The sequence below is a fragment of the Ixodes scapularis genome, unplaced genomic scaffold, assembly GCF_016920785.2.
Source record: "Ixodes scapularis isolate PalLabHiFi unplaced genomic scaffold, ASM1692078v2 PGA_scaffold8__174_contigs__length_109621045, whole genome shotgun sequence".
NCBI lineage: Eukaryota > Metazoa > Arthropoda > Arachnida > Ixodida > Ixodidae > Ixodes > Ixodes scapularis.
This window is the reverse complement of record NW_024609883.1, coordinates 62,076,789-62,092,534: the sequence shown is the minus strand read 5'-3', so window position 1 is coordinate 62,092,534 and position 15,746 is coordinate 62,076,789. Positions and strand designations below refer to the sequence as shown.

Sequence of the window (15,746 nt, the reverse complement as noted above, 5' to 3'; positions counted from 1 at the left end):
GCCTACATGTCCTGCATCCGAAAAAAGTGGGATTGTGCGGCAGTCTGTGCAATTTTCCGAAAGATCAGATGGGTCAGGGCCAATGACTGGCTGCAATTCCTGTAGAACATTTACGGGCACCTCGAAAAGCGGACGCTACCCGATTTATATGCTCCTCACATTTTGTGGAAAGTGATTACATTGAGTTTGCAGGTGGCTAAAAGGAAATTTCATAACATTTAGTTCAACGACGTTTCGTCCACATTTGTTTTAGTGATAAGTGTAATAAACGAATTTTAAACATCGAAAAATGCTCGACACACAAAAAAAGAAAAACAGTACGGCTACATTTGGGATTGAACCTGAGCTCACTGCGTGTGAAGCGGACACCTTTCCACTGAGCTACTGGGGCAACTCCCGTTCGTAGTAATGAAGCCGGTCGACTGTAGGTTGGAAAGTGAAAGTTTGCTGCCGATTTCTCTCCAACAAAAGCGCTCCTGGGTCGAAGTCGGGCACCACTACGCATTGGTGACATTCGCACCTAGTAAAGAAATCGTACGCGTGCATATTCAACTCGAAGCACGCACTTCGTGCTTGACGATTGCGCGAGTGATGTCTTCAGCCACGAGAAGGGGGCGACGGGCGACGTTTTCGCGCAAATCGGCTTGGTGGTCGGGGATGGCGTACCGGATGAATACCGATACGTTTGATCGGTACAAAATCCCTCGTTCATAAGAAGACAGAATTCGCCGGTAACGCGAACGACAGCTCTGATGTAGAGGTCCCACGCCGTCGTTCGCTGTCATCGCCGTTTAGCCCGCGAGCACCGCGAGTCCCGCGATATGCGAAACGACGCCATGCTGAGAGTTACACAGTGAACGCAGAGAAGTCTTCCGGTTCTCTGTTAATTTTTTTTTTTGAAATCAACGCATTTGCAGTGCCTAAACGCCACAAAAAAAAAATCTGTTTAATTTTTTTTTTCTATTTTAATATTCAATGGTCCACGAATTTGACTAAATTTGGTGGTTGTGTCTAGACCTTAGAAAATGGCCCGTGACCACGGAAATGAGTGAGTGCGACTCAAACTGGGCAGTTTTCGGTCGGCGGTTTTCGGGCGGAAAGAAACCAAATTCGAGCCGCAAAATCTGTTCTGGGTAGTTGGGCTCTCATACGTCACGTACAACTAAAAACCTCGCCGAGTATAAATGCCCTGTCAGTGTCCCTTTAAAAACTTACCAATACTCTTCCTGGCGTCCTTAATTTTAGTATCGTTTTTCACGGACGATATCATCAGCGACCTATATGCATACTTCAATGCTTAAATTGTACGCGGTGCAGACTTTCTGCTGACTCGAACTATGCAAGAATCTTGATTTTTCAAGATTGTTTATTACATTGAAACATAACGATTTTTGTTAATGGCAGGGTATATAAATGATGACTTTTTGTGATGCAGGTCTTTTTGTGATATAATAAAGCAGGCATTTCTTAAGGTGAGCAGTTCATGACACTTTTTTTACATGGGGATGGCATACCAACTACGAGCTACCTAAGAAAAAAAATTCAAATATTTTTGATATTATAATTTCTAAATATCTACCATAGACTTTGGTGCGAAAAACGATACCTTATTATTTAATCCTGTCTGGTTTTAAGGTTTTAGTCCAGTTAGTTCAACTGAAACTCGCCGTTTTTCAAGTCCTTTTAATCGGTACACCGGATATACAGAGGCAATAAGAAACATATAATATGCTCAATTAGACTCGAGGGTGCCATTATGTTTCAACATATGAGATAGTCTGCTGCATGTTATTTAAAAGCAAGCTTAGGAAGGAAATTAAGCATAACGTCGTTTTTGTTTTTAATTGGATCCTTATAATATTTGGAAGTGGCGACCGAATACCTCTAACTCCGTTTTCTTCTTTAATTGAAATTTATTACGGTAAGAATTCGTATTTTAATTTCAATTAAAAGTGTTCAGCTTTCAACAAAGCGCAAAGTTAGAAAATATTTTTTGTTGTTGTTTCTGAAAAAACTTGCGTTTCAAGCTTTACTTTTCAATAAAAGAAAATTGCGAGATGTCGCATCATTTGTTTGAAAGTTGCATCATTACAAAATTTCGATTGGGAACGCATTGAAGGCCTCTAGTTGATATTTGCATTTTAATAGACGATTGAAAGGTGTAATGGTCCATACGACAATGCTTGATTGCCCTGCGAAATTCCCTCAGGTTTGAGTGAGATCGCACAAAATTAAGAACTGGTTGATTTTTCAAAGGATATTTCTTTCTACATATATGAGCTCCTATTTCTGAAGAAAACTGCCCGCTCAATACTGCACTTCTGACCGGTTTGTAGGTAAACGCAAAGCATGTTTGTTCATACGATTCTCCCCCCTTTCAATCCTCTGCTACAATGCCTTTCTACCATCACCTCCATCTGTCTTTGTTAAATCGCCTATTGGCGGCTTCTTTTCTTGTCTCAACGCCCACCTACATCCTAGGGTGTCGGTTAGATTGGGCAAGATATCTTTTTTTTATTTCTGCTTTTTTCTTCAGCTACGGGAATATTTTCTACGGGCGTTTACGGAACTAGTGATAATATAGGATAAGTTTCGTCGCATCTGGCCTCCGCTATAGGGTTGCAGTCTGTTTAAGCATTTCGTTGGTCATTTGGCATAATGATCCTTTAGGAATGCTGCAACATATTGTGTCAAACACCAGGGACTTGACATCAATCAAGAAATTCGAAATTATTAACGTTGATGATCGTCTTCAACGCTGCTTGGAGATTGTCATCTAAAACAAATATGGAGCGCCTGAAAATAGAGCGTTTCATTTGATGAGCACGAAATACCCAACTTCAACAAAGCAATCTTGACATTTTTTTGTTTGCTAATTTGACAGTTTGTTTGTAAACAGTCATCAACGACAACACTATTAAATTTTTTATTTTCGCTCGGAGATTGAAGATTTTGTATCCATTAAAAACGAGGTTGTCTAAAATTCCATGCTAGCGGAAACTGGCCACCTTCATGACTACGCGAGATCCCGCGAATTATTGTTTTTCGGAGTAGTGAGGCACGCACTTTGTCAACGAGAACAGGAATCGTCAACATTACCTTTGACTGTAGCGTAAACACTCCATATAAAATAAGCTACCATCCAAGGTCCAGCTCGAGAGTGTCCATGGTGACACCGGTGCATAGTAGAGTATGTTAGAGCACTTCTCTTATGAAGTACACAAAACCAAAAGAGCTCTGAGATGCCAGAAGTTTTAGTATTCGATGAGACCCGTCAACAGATACGCAACTGCAGCTATCACAGGTATTCTAGCCAATGACGACAATTTACAATGACGCGATCGAAATTCCTTCTGGGCAAGGTGACGGAACAATCATCAATCAGATCACGTGGCGAAACCACTAAAACATACACAACATTGTCAAATGAAACGCACATGTCTACGGCTGATGCACGGTTATATCTAAATTGACATGTGTGAACTAAAATCTTTTGCTGTTAGAGCGGACACATATGTTAGGATTTTTTAAGTTTGCTAAGAATAGAACGTAGGAACCAATTTTTTACAGACGTTTTGCCGGAAGGTGAAAACTGCGCATTGTCTGTAAGAACTGAGCAGCTTCAGCGGGTCTCCCCGATTAAAAGATCAACAGAAAGTTTTGGTGGTCCATAAAACTTTCTTGATGACCTATCAGACCTTTCTCATGGACCATCAAACCTTCTTAATGGACCAGCACACTTTCTTGACGGACCATCACACATTCTTGATCGTCCAAAAGACCCTCTTTGTTGGCAAAACAGACCTTTTTGATGGCCCTTCAGACTTATTTGATGGTCTGACAGGCTTACTTGATGGTGTCTGATGGGCCATCAAACATGTTCTGATGGTGGCTGATGGACCATTAAGGGCTTATGTTTGTAGATCAGAGACCATTATAACGATTCTTGTAGTGACTGACGAACCATCGAAATGTTTTGATGTTGCATAAATGAGACCATCAGGATATCTAGATAAACTATCAGAACACAAAAAGTCTGATGGTGCTTCTCATGATATATTTGGCGACCCTATTGAAAATTCCATCAAGCTACGTAATTTGGGACACTGACTGCCAGTCAACAGCGTTGGTGGAACGTGATGGACCATCAGACGTCATCTGATGGTCCATCAGATGACGTCTGACTGCTACTGCCAAGGGAATTTCATCAACAAGGGCAGCATTTATATAAGAGTAAAGCTATACGCATTCATAAATATCGCCAAATGCCTCGATAAAACAAAATGTTCGAAAAAACAAAAAAAAAAATAAAAAAAAAGCACCACCGCGCATCGAACCCGCGACCACATGCGTACAAATCGGATATCTTAACCGCTATGCTACGCCACCGTTAGAGAAATTCGATTTGACTATTCGTTTTATACGAAATGCTTTGGCTGCAAATGCAGTTAAGTCGTCAGCATGTTATGCAAAGCACACGTACATCACTCGCCGTACTTCAGTTCTACTCACCTGCCATGTAGAGTACTTTCGCGTCGTAGGACGATCCTTTTGTTCGCGCATCACCGGCCCAGTAGACCTGGTACACCCTGTCGTCTTCAACTACACCGCTAAAGTCCCTTACATCGTCGGAACTCACAACAGGCTGGGTCTTGTCGAGTAGAAATTCTACTAAAACATAAGACATTGTAGAGCCCGGGCAGGATCGACAGGTTGGAGCGAGCGGGCAAACAAAACGAGTCGAGAGCGATCGTTCATGAAAGCTCGGCGAAGCCTCTATGGGCGAAGCGAAGTGCGAAGTGTCGTGTTCGGCGCTTTGGCGGGCTTCTGATCAAGGTTGTCGGTCGGTTGCGTGTCATATCTCTAACGTCAGCGGTTTTATGGGCTCACGTCCCAAAATCGTTTTCTCGTGCATAGATTACTTTTCGTATTAATAGATTTGACGAAATAGTGGTATCCGAACGAACTTTACGTCCTTTGACCGTACGTCTGTCTGCACGTCAAAGCTTTCTGACGTACAGTCAGAGACAATCGATGTACAGTCAGAATCACCACCAAGACATCCTGATGGCATTTCGCGGCGGCCGACTGCCACCAGAAAACCATCAGAAAGCCGACAAGCGGGGTCTGACTGGAGTTTGACTGTCGGTCAGAGTAACTTGTTGGCCAATCAGACATGCTTGACGTACAGTCAGGCACAGTCAGCGGTCCACTAGAAAACATTGACTGCCAAACAGGGTTACATTGATGGATTTTTCCTTCGGGGATGCAAAGAACCTAACTATATTCGGGAGGTTCCAGCAGTGGCCTAGAGGAGGCGCTACTGATCTCCCGTCGTCGTGCATGCGTGAATTACATTCGGTGTAGAAAGCTGACAGCTTCGTGGCCCGAAAATAATGTGTTCAATTCGTAATATTCCGCCTCAACAATTGTCCTAGTACACTCGAAGGGTGATGAAGACACCTTATAGATTCAGGTATGTTTTTCCAACCATAGCTTTGTTTTGAATTGTGTTTCTGTTCGTTGGTGAAACAATTTGTTAATCTGCTTTTCTGTCAAGTGGATCATGTTTACGTCCTAAGTGGCAAAGAATGTACCAAAAAACCGCACTTTGCTTGATAGTAAATTCATGTACTAGGCGTACGTGTGCGGTGAACTAAATGTTTGCGACAACAAATGTTTGCAAAGCCGCGAATGCGGTAATACGAGGCTTACAGTATTCTCGGGCCGATGTGGTTTTGTGTATTCGTCGCTGTCACACGAAGCCCTCGTGCCCAGTATCGACGATGGGGAAAAAGTGTAAATAGCCACGCAACGGACACCGATAGAGTTGCTGCTCGTCGTAGAGTCTCGAAAGCGGCGAGTGAATTAATCGCATTTTCTATTTCTTTTGTTTTTGTTGTTTAATAATTCAACGTTCAAGTCTTCGAAATAGAAATATTAACCTTCCATGACCAAAATACAAACTTTATTTCAGGCTTCTACGGGGATTGCGGAAGGTACCCTAAAGCTCCCGTGTTCCTTTTTTGAAATCATAATGGGCGAAGAATAAAGTTTATAGTGGACGCTAATGAATTATATTTTTTTTTCGCCGGTACATATGTCTGATTAGAAATTCAAACCGGAAATTAGACAAACAGACCATCAAACCATTAGGCCGTCAGATGTCCCCATATACCACAGATCATTGCACCATCACACCATTAAGCCATCAGTATCCCAAAATACGACAGACTATAAAACCATCACACTACCAGGCCATCAGACCATCAATGTCCCAAAATACGACACACCATCAGCCTGATGAATCCTCAGAAATTTTTTTATGGTTCTTTTTGATAGGATCTCATTTAGCGTGAACTTTTTTTTTTTTCTAGGATAGTGTTTGAATTTTTTTTTCACGCTTACAATGCTTAAGTGCATTCATTTCGAGTAACAGGACAGCCGGTTACGACTCAACCGGACTTAGCAACACGTACTAGATAACAAAGCCATTGTGCTGTATGAGATGACGTCATCAGCGAAGGCCAACTCTGGTCACAGATCGGACACGCCGATTGCGTCACCGTTCGGCTCAAACATGACTCAAAGCCGAGTGGTGACGCAACACTCGTTTCCAATCTGCGTCCAGCGCTGGTCTTTGCCGGTGAGGCAAGAAGGGCAGCACTACGGCCTTGTCTTCTGGGCGGTGTTGGCCTTAGAGGCGTACAGCGACGCAATCTCTTCCTCATCATTACTGAACACACACATTTAGCCGAGTCGCGATATGGAAGACAACCACGGCGAGTTTCAGCTTGTCATCCCAAGCATTATGCACACTCACTCTGTGGAAAGTGCGAATCCAGCAGTCATTACATTCGCTTCAACACCGGCGAAGGTAGGAGAATCACACTCACGGCAAGAAACAGGGATTAAGTAAATACCGGGGCGTACCTACTTGATCACCGACGGACATGACGGGAATGAATAGCAGACGATTGCTTCAAAGAAGCGTAATGAAAAGGCGTGCAGAGCTGGGCAGAGGAGGATCAAACCTCCGCCGAGATATGTTAGGTTGTTATATGGATCGAAGGCAAAGGGAGGGATTTAAATGTTTCGTTCAAAAATCATCAGCCATTCCCATTTGTGAAGGTGGATGGCTAATTTAGCCGATGACAGCAAGCACCCAGACAATAGGCGCGGCGACGATAACGTTTTGGTGCTGCTTGAGTTACGTCACTGGTTCGTGGCGTCGCCTGCATTAGGACTTATTGTGAAGAAGAGTGTAGCTGCCTTAAAGGGACACTGACACCTACCCATAATTTATTTTAGAGCGCAGCTCCTAGGCGCCCGTTTCCGGCTTGAGCGGCGTCGCCGTCGGCATCGGCGTAACAGCGCGCGTTGCATTATGGGAATAATTCTAGTGAGCGTAACCGCGCGTGGCATTATGAGAAAATTTCTCCGCTAAAATTAGCAGGGAAATTTTTGCCAAATTTAGCGGGAAATTTAGCGTAAAGCTTCCGCTAAATGGGAGGGAAGCAGGAGAGGAGGAGGGGAGGGTACGGAGGTGAAGGAGGGGCATACCCTCTGCTTCGTACCCTCTTGTCCTCCTCCTCAAGAGCTGCACGCGAATTCGGCATTACAGAGAACTGTAAACGTCTTTAATTTTTTTATCTTTTTTTAGGCGATTCATTTTGGTGTAAGAAGACTACCTAATAAATATGTTGCTACAGCGTCATGTATATTTTTAATAAAGTAAAAAAAAACACAACTGCTCGAAACCGAAACCCGACTGCGGTGGAAGGAGAAATATGGAGGGGAAAAGTGTTGCAAAATCACGTGGCTGTGCAACTTTTTGTTTTTTTCAATAAACATTTTTGCAGCTTTAAGAAACCGCAAAAAAAAATTAAAAAATCATTTTTTTTATATTGAGTGTGTGCTTTCAATGGCCCACGACTTTTTTTTACTTTTGGTGGTTGTGTCTAAACCATAGAAAACGGCACGTGTCCACAGAGAAGAAAGTGAGCGCGACACAAACCGGCCAGTGCTCGATCGGCGGTTTTTGGGTTCAAAGAAACCGAATTTTGAGCCACAAAATGTGTTCTGAGCAGTTGGCCTTTTATATATCATGTAAAATAAAAACCTTAGTGAGCATAAATAACCTGTTAGTGTCCATTTAAATCCGAAGAAACTTTTTTTTTTGCACTTGTCACATAAGGGGCCTCCTCAGTCAAACAGATTTTGGTTATGCTTGGCGCATTTGCGATTCCAAACTCTAAAATATGCAATACGAACAAATATGGCTACTGTGACGATGTCCAGATTGTTCACTCACGGACAGGGAAGAGGTGAGAGTGAGACCAACGCTACTCGCGTCGTTCGTGGTAGAAACCACAGCCACGACGAGGGTGGTCAACACGATGGCGAAGCCGACGATGCCGACCAGTGCCCGGCTGACCCTGGAGCAGCACATCCAGGCGTTGTAGGCCAGCATGCTGGAGTCCACGAGGCGACAGAAGTAGCCGCAGAAGCGTTCCACCATATCGTAGGACCGGACGCTGCTCAGAGAGTCCACGGTCTCCGTGACGTGTTGTAGCACTCTTGACATGAGCGCGCCTTCTACGAAGCGGGCATTGTTGGTGGCCCGGATGATGAGATGCTGCTCGAAACCAACGCGAAAAGGGGAATAATCAGTTCGCGTACGAGCCGGGAGATACTATGGTCACTAAACTCCGTTTCAACTTACGTCCAACCGAGGCCCACGCTACCATCCATTACATCCAACGTTACTCAAACACTCAGTTGGGAAACTCGCCCTTGAAATCCGGACCGCTCGCGTCCACCGAGACCAAACTAAATACGATAATAGCGCCACCCTTTAGCGACTTGTCAAAACATGAAAGTTCTTTTATATTGCTACTGCGAAATGCCAGTGCGCGATGGCGCCACCGGCCCTTGCGCGACACAACCTGAACCAATACGTGCAGACGTGCAGTTCCTGAAGTGGCCGCTGCAGGAGAAATGGCGGCGTTGCGATCGCCATTAGTTCTCTTCTCGGGTACGGATCGAAGCCACTTTTCATGTGAATGCATTAACTGTCCCATGGAGCAAACCGACGTCATCAGCTTTGAAGCAGGGACTCAAGCCGAAAAATTTAACGTTTGGGTTACGGTTACGGTTACCACTTCCTGGTGATAACGGTTTCGTATCGTTTTTTTTACGGTTTCGGTTACCGGTTGCACTTTTTTCAAATTCATTTATTTCGGTTTTTTAGCAATTTGTTCAATTAAAATGCTAGGGCAGCCGTTTGATAATAAACTGTCTAAAGTAGTCCTAGATCCAAAAAAGGCAACATTCAAGGAAGTTTGAAATGTCTTAATACTTCTAATTTGTCGAAAGTTGCACATGTTTCTAGCTCCACCGCGTGTTCACTACATCTACTTGAATTATATACTATGATGCCCGAGCATACATGTTACTTCCACCACTCAGAAATCATTGCATTCTATGTAATAAAAATGTTGTTCGGCAGTGTTTGTAAACAACCCTAACAAAGTTCCCATTGGCTGCTGGAAGAACCATTCGCACCTTTTCGTCGCCATAGTTTATTCAACCTAATACGTGCAGACGAGTCTTCGCCCACACTGAAGGAAGGAACAAAACTATAGCCATGCATCCTTTAATAAGATACTGCTAAATTAAATAAAGTAATACAATTGAGAGCTGGGCTAGTTGGTGAAAGTCAAACATAATGTAAACGCAATAGCCCGAACAAGAAAGACTAAGGAGTGGGACGAACAGCACAGTAACAACACAGAAAGCTGTAAAAATATGTCATGTGTTGATTGTTCGTTTCCATGGTGTTCGTTCTTGTGCCATGCTACACCTTCGTCATGTTTTCTATTTCTAAGCTATTGCCTATGGTTATCCAAGCGCACGTTTCTCGCAGGCCGATTCCGTGTGCATTTATATATAAAAAAATGGTGCATTTCTATATAAAAAAAATAAAAAAGGTGCGGACGCAAAAAATGTAAACAAAGTGCGAACGTACATTATATATATATATACTTGAAAATATGCAGATGAATGAACAGTACTTCATAGAATTAATTAATGTTAACCGCTGAAAGCCAAAATAAACGGCGGCGCCAGGATTTGAGCTCTGGGCCTCCTTGTGTCCGGTCGGGTGTGATTATATTATTATATTATAGTATAGTATAATATATGGGCGGCGGGATACTTGGCCTTTCACATTTCTCTTTATGACTCTGGGTTTTTTCTCCTTCGTCCCCTGTTAAACAGAGTTTTAGACTAAATTCCTCTTTCACCCAATTGACTTCCCTTTCTTCTGCGTGTTAGGTGGACTTTGCCGCACTGCCCACCGCTCCACCTACCCTCTCTACCCGACAGCGCATGGGCAGATGCCTCCGAAATCTGTTTTGGAGTATTTGTAGGGACTGTGCGCAGGCAATCATAGCTCCTCTGCCGAGGCCAATACGCCTCTGGGAAGGACTCGCCGTGTTCTGGTGCGCGTGCAATGGCGAGAAAGGGACTCTTCCTCACACGGACAACACAGCTTTTGCTTTAGCGCTGCACCGCAGCCATGAACGAGCTTTGTCTTGGGCTAATGCCAGTGGCGTATCTCTTATTTTCTTAATTAAGATATGTCAATAAATTGGGTACCGTCGGTCATGAGCCCCGTTGACCTGCCGTTGCGCGCTTGCCGTTGCGAGTGCGAGCCGGCGGGCCATCGAGTCCTCGTGCTATCGGCGCGAGACATATTTTCCTTCTCGTGCTGAGGGCGGCGGAAGGATCGAGGAGTCGTCAGAAAGGATTCCCGAGGTTTTTCAATATATGACAATAAAGAAATTAAGAAAAATGACACTGGCAATAGCCAAAGGCAAAGCTCGCTCATGGCCACGGCGCAGCGCGAGAGCCGAAGCTCTCTTCTCCGTGTGTAGAAGAGTCCCTTTCTCGGAAATACACGCGCACCCCAACACGGTGAGTTCTTCCCGGAGGTATATTGACCTCGGCAGAGGGGCCGTCATTGGCTGGGCACAGTCCCCAACATCTACGTAGTAGCCAACTCCATGCGCTGTTGGGTAGCAGGGGGAAGGGGGAGCGGTTCGCAATGCTGTAAAGTCGACCAAACGCGCAAAGAAAAGGAAGTCAGTTGGGCGAAAAGGAATTTCATCTCAAACTTTGCCAAACAGGGGATGAAGAAGGAAAAAACCCAGAGCCACAGAGAGAAAAGTAAGATGCCAAGTAGCCCGCCGCCCCCTGGAGCGCCTTGAGGGGAAGCGGACGCTCCAGCGAGCGAAGGGCACAAGGAATGACTCAGAGCCGTTCTGGCGCGTGCGAAATGGTGTAATCGACTGTGTCGAGCCTGAACCCAAGGAAACCCACGCGTCGCGTGGGCTCTGCCCGTGTCTCTTAGGCTTAAGCGAACTCCCGACCGCAGCAAGTGCTCTGCGAAGAGGCGCACCGTAGACGCCAACTTGTCTGGGTCAGGATGGGCGCACAAGAAGTTGTCTATGTGAGACCAAGCCCAGAGCCCAAGCGCGCGCATTTCCCTGGCAACGGTTGTTGCCAAGAGATGCTTGTAAAATGGCACCGGGTGTATCACGTAGGGCATACTGCAAAAACGGTAGTAACTGCGGCCTACTATAAATGTGGTCAGGTTACCAGAGGAAGGATGAATCGTAATATGGAAAAAGGTCTCGGCAATGGTCGAGCTTCACCATATACGCTTTGGGCGGGAGGGGATTTGCTTTGATGGCCTGGGGTAAGCTGAAAAAGGCGGAACTTAGGTGCCTGGAGGTAAGGAGTCAGTGCGGCGCAGTGTAAAACTAACCGGGACCCCATGGCTGACTGGGATACGGAGAAGACAGGGTTGCGGTTGTGGGCGGTTCTTTAACACCCCTTCCTCAAGTGGACACGACACTCGCTCTAGGTTAACTGTTTATTAGCCCAACAATGTTTACGAGGCAAGCCTTACGTCAATGTCCACGCGGTCAGCGGGTGGCGCGCAAACGCCGTCATGGGTTGGCTTCCCGATGATCTCGCGGCAGGCAAACGTCGTTCATGGGAAGCTGTGGTTCCGGGCAAGTGGCCGTGTTGGTTTTGACGGGCACTGTCATCCGGGGGGGGGGGGCGTAGCTCCTGGCACGTCGCTGGCTTGCGGCGGCAATCAAAACACCATGGTGCAGAAGCCAGGCAGTCATCTTCCATCGGGGGCCGCAGTTCCGGGAAGGCCGCAATTCCGCGGTCAAGAAGCTAGGCATCCGTTGTCGTTCGTCCCGCGCAGACGAGAGCAGTAACCGTCGTCTCCCAGTCTCTTTTGTAGCTTGAAATCCTCGGGCAGCGCCGCTGTGGCCACGAGATTGTCCACTTCGGCAACGTCCTTCGGTGTTATCGCCACATAGCGTCAGCAACGCACGATGCGGTGGGAAGGAACACCATGGGTTCCCACAAGGTACGGACCACGTGAGGAGCGTTCGATGGTGCCACCATGTTGGCTACAGTGGCATTGATCGTTGGGACTTGGTCAGGGAGAGGGGAGTGGGCCGTGTAGCAAGAAGCCTTTGTGCAGCGAATGGAAAGTGCGCCGAAGTCGGCTGGTCCATGAAAACTACATTCTCACTAAACACTGCCCAGTCGACTTGAGGTGCCTGCTGGGTCGGGTGGACAAGCGGCGGAGGTCCCGTCGTTTCTGACTTGTAGGCAGCGCTACCAAGGTCCAACTCAGAGTCTTTGACGTCGTTTTGTTTGTTTGTAGTGTATCCCTTAGAAATTAAAGATTAAAACAGCGCAAGGACACGGACAAGAACAAGAAGGTCCGTGCCCTTGCGCTGTTTTAATCTTTAATCATGAAATACCAACTAGCCCAAACTTCTACTTTAGTATTCCTTAGTGTTGGTGTGGTTTTCCGCCTAGCCATCGTACAGATCGCGACACTGTTAGCGCGAACACGACATCGGCGCATATTCGCATTTTATTTCTGCATAGTATCAGCGAGCACGAAATTTTATTGCTTACGTTACAGAGCTAAATGAGCTCCTTCCGTAGCAATAATAACTTGGATGACATTTCTTGGTTTCATAGAGAAAAACTGGAAAAACCGGCGATCGCTTGTTCGCGCTAACAGTGTCGCGCTCTGTACGTGTCGAAGGGGTCGTCATCGGCGTGGGGCTCGACGTGGGGCTCGATGACACTGTCGGTCCTGCTTAGCCACTTCAGGATTCGCTCGGCGGCGGTGACCGTCGAGTCCGGATCCAATGGGTCGTTTTCTTCGGTCCAAGATCAAACACGGGCAAGGTCGGCCGAGACGCTAGCCTTGCAAAATGCATGGGCGAGAACGTCCTCGACCAGGAAAACGCCCAGGAGTGTCGAGGAGACGACTGTGCCGTCGTTGACGGCACTGGTGGGTCTCGAAGACTCAGGGTAGCTGCCGGACTCAGTTAGGACTAGGGGACGCGGACGCCGCACGTCTCGCGCGACCACGAGTGTGCGGCGTCCGCGTCGAGGCTGGTTGGGCACCTGGTCGGGGGGCCTTCTGAAAACCTCGAACTCGAGCCTGAACGTCTGGGATAGGATAGCCGTCCTCCAGTTCCCCCTGGCGACAACGTGGAAGAGTTTCAGTCTATCGAAAATGAGGTGCTTGCGCTTGGGGAGCATGGCATCCATGGCATCCCAGTAGAACCGATGCGGGTGGAGATGCCGGATCTCATGGACATCTTTCGTGGACAAACTTCTGATGTTCTGAGTAAAGTCGCACAGAATGCCGTTGGCCTGACGGACCCTCACGACGGAAATGGGCGGTAACGGCTCCACCGGAGGTTGTCAGATCGCGTTGGTGGCTCCGGTAGAAGTGATTCCCCTAGAACCCATACCACTGGCGGAAGCTGGGCGAGGGCTCCGGCGATGCTCGAAGCGATCTCTTGGCACATCTGTGGATGTTCGAGCTCGCCGTGCCGACGTTCAAATAGCTCTCGTTCAGAATTCTGCGACAGGGACTGCTGAGATTGCTGGCCGTGTGGGGGGAGGCCGGCCAGGGCATCCACGATTGAAAGCGGGGCAGCTCCCAAGGTTGAGGCGAAGGAGGCAGAAATGGCATTCCCTGTCTGTTGGACGAGGGCGGCTCCGTCATCGGCGGCCAAGTGCGGTGGCGCTTTCGACGACGAGGCATCCTTTCCTTGGCTTTTTCTCTTGTTGTGCTGAGATGCATGGCGATGCCGGCGGCTGCCACGCATACAAAACGCCAATGTCATGCCTCTGACATTTTCTTTTCTCTTTTTCTGTTGTTTCAAAATTGTCACTCGCGACAGGTTTCAGACTAAATGAATACCAGGTTTTCTTTTCCGCCAGCTCTGCATGATGGTCAATTTACCTCGTTTCTTCATGCAGGCTACTGCATGTCAGGAACATCGGTGGTTTTGATGGAACCGAGTTGAATGGACATCTGAGAATTCTAACATGCAGCGATGTAGGAGTGTGGCAGATTTACAAGTAGACTTTTTTATTATAAGCATGACCACTGATTTCAACTAAGTATTCTTAATCGTAAAGTTAGATGTAACGGAAATGTATTACCGGGCGCACCACTCGCTGACAATAACTCTGTCAAATGGCCACGACGTTTCAAGATCACTCCTCCAGGTCATACTTGAAAAAAACTAATATTTCTATTTTTCGGTTAATATTGGTTAAAATCGGTGACCGGTAAATAATTCACAGTTACGGTTACGGTTACGGTTTTTATAACTTTCAGATAACGGTTTCGTTCCGGTTCCGGTTACTGAAAAAATTTTGTTTCTAAACGGGTTTTGGTTTCGGTTACGGTAGCAGTTTGAGTCCCTGCTTCGAAGCCGCGCCAGACGTGCCCTTCAACTGTCTCAACGTCGTCTGTAGCAGAAATATGATAGATAGGCCCCCATTGGCTGGCGCGCGTCATCAAAGAACGAGGCTCCCATTGGATCTCGTGCTGCGTAGTTCCAAGAAAGACCACCAGAGAAGCCCTTTCCGTGGCGGCGCAGGGCACGCAGCGACCAGGCCGCCGGTAAGAGGGTGCGGTGGCCGACGGTGACGGCAGAGTCTGTTCGAGCAAACTCCGGAGCGGGTGTATGGCCGAGCGCGGCACGGCCACTTGATGAGAGCGCGCTCTGGGCCGTCGGCCGGCGAAACATGGCCGTCCATGCCACCACGCCGCAGACAAACTAGGGGAGCGGAATAACGGCATTCGTGCTTTCGCATTCACAACTAATAGAACGTGCTTAAGTGTCCTCGGACTTTTTCAAAGCAGGCTCTATGGCAGTTTCCCAATGGAGTTGTTCTAGCAACGTTCGTTAATGCAACTAAACGGTGCGGAAAGTGAATCGTCATGGTGCTCCCAATTTACGTGCCTTTGCGATGGCGGGCTATCCCAATCGCCCACAACGCGGCCAAATTCTAGGTTTTTTTTTTTTGTTGTTGTTGCTTTAGCAGGTCATACCAAACGCACAAAACGGACGAGCGAAATGACAATGCCCATTCTGGAGCTGCTTGAACGATTTTATTGAATCGTTGGCTATGGTCGGACTTGACGTGAAACGGTGTACAAGAACTGAAGGCAAGCGAGGCGTGTCAAGCCTAGCGCATCTCTTAATCGCTCCTCTGCTAATGAGATTTCTGCGTAACTCAATGAACACCAAAAAACAAATCACAAAGCAAGAAGCAGGACCGTAATCAGTAACGCCCTGCGTCTATCCAGCTGTTATTGAGTCCCTAGA

The 15,746-nt window shown here is 46.8% G+C and overlaps 1 protein-coding gene across 1 annotated transcript in view; it reads right to left on the bottom strand.

The window, feature by feature from the left end:
* The window catches only part of LOC8033033 (multidrug resistance-associated protein 1), an 89,277-nt gene that overhangs the window by 23,312 nt on the left and 50,219 nt on the right, over positions 1 to 15,746 (bottom strand). The window contains exon 14 of the mRNA XM_042287006.1: positions 8,315 to 8,638. Within this exon, the coding sequence (XP_042142940.1) occupies positions 8,315 to 8,638 (324 nt within the window). The remainder of the gene's footprint in view (positions 1 to 8,314; positions 8,639 to 15,746) is intronic.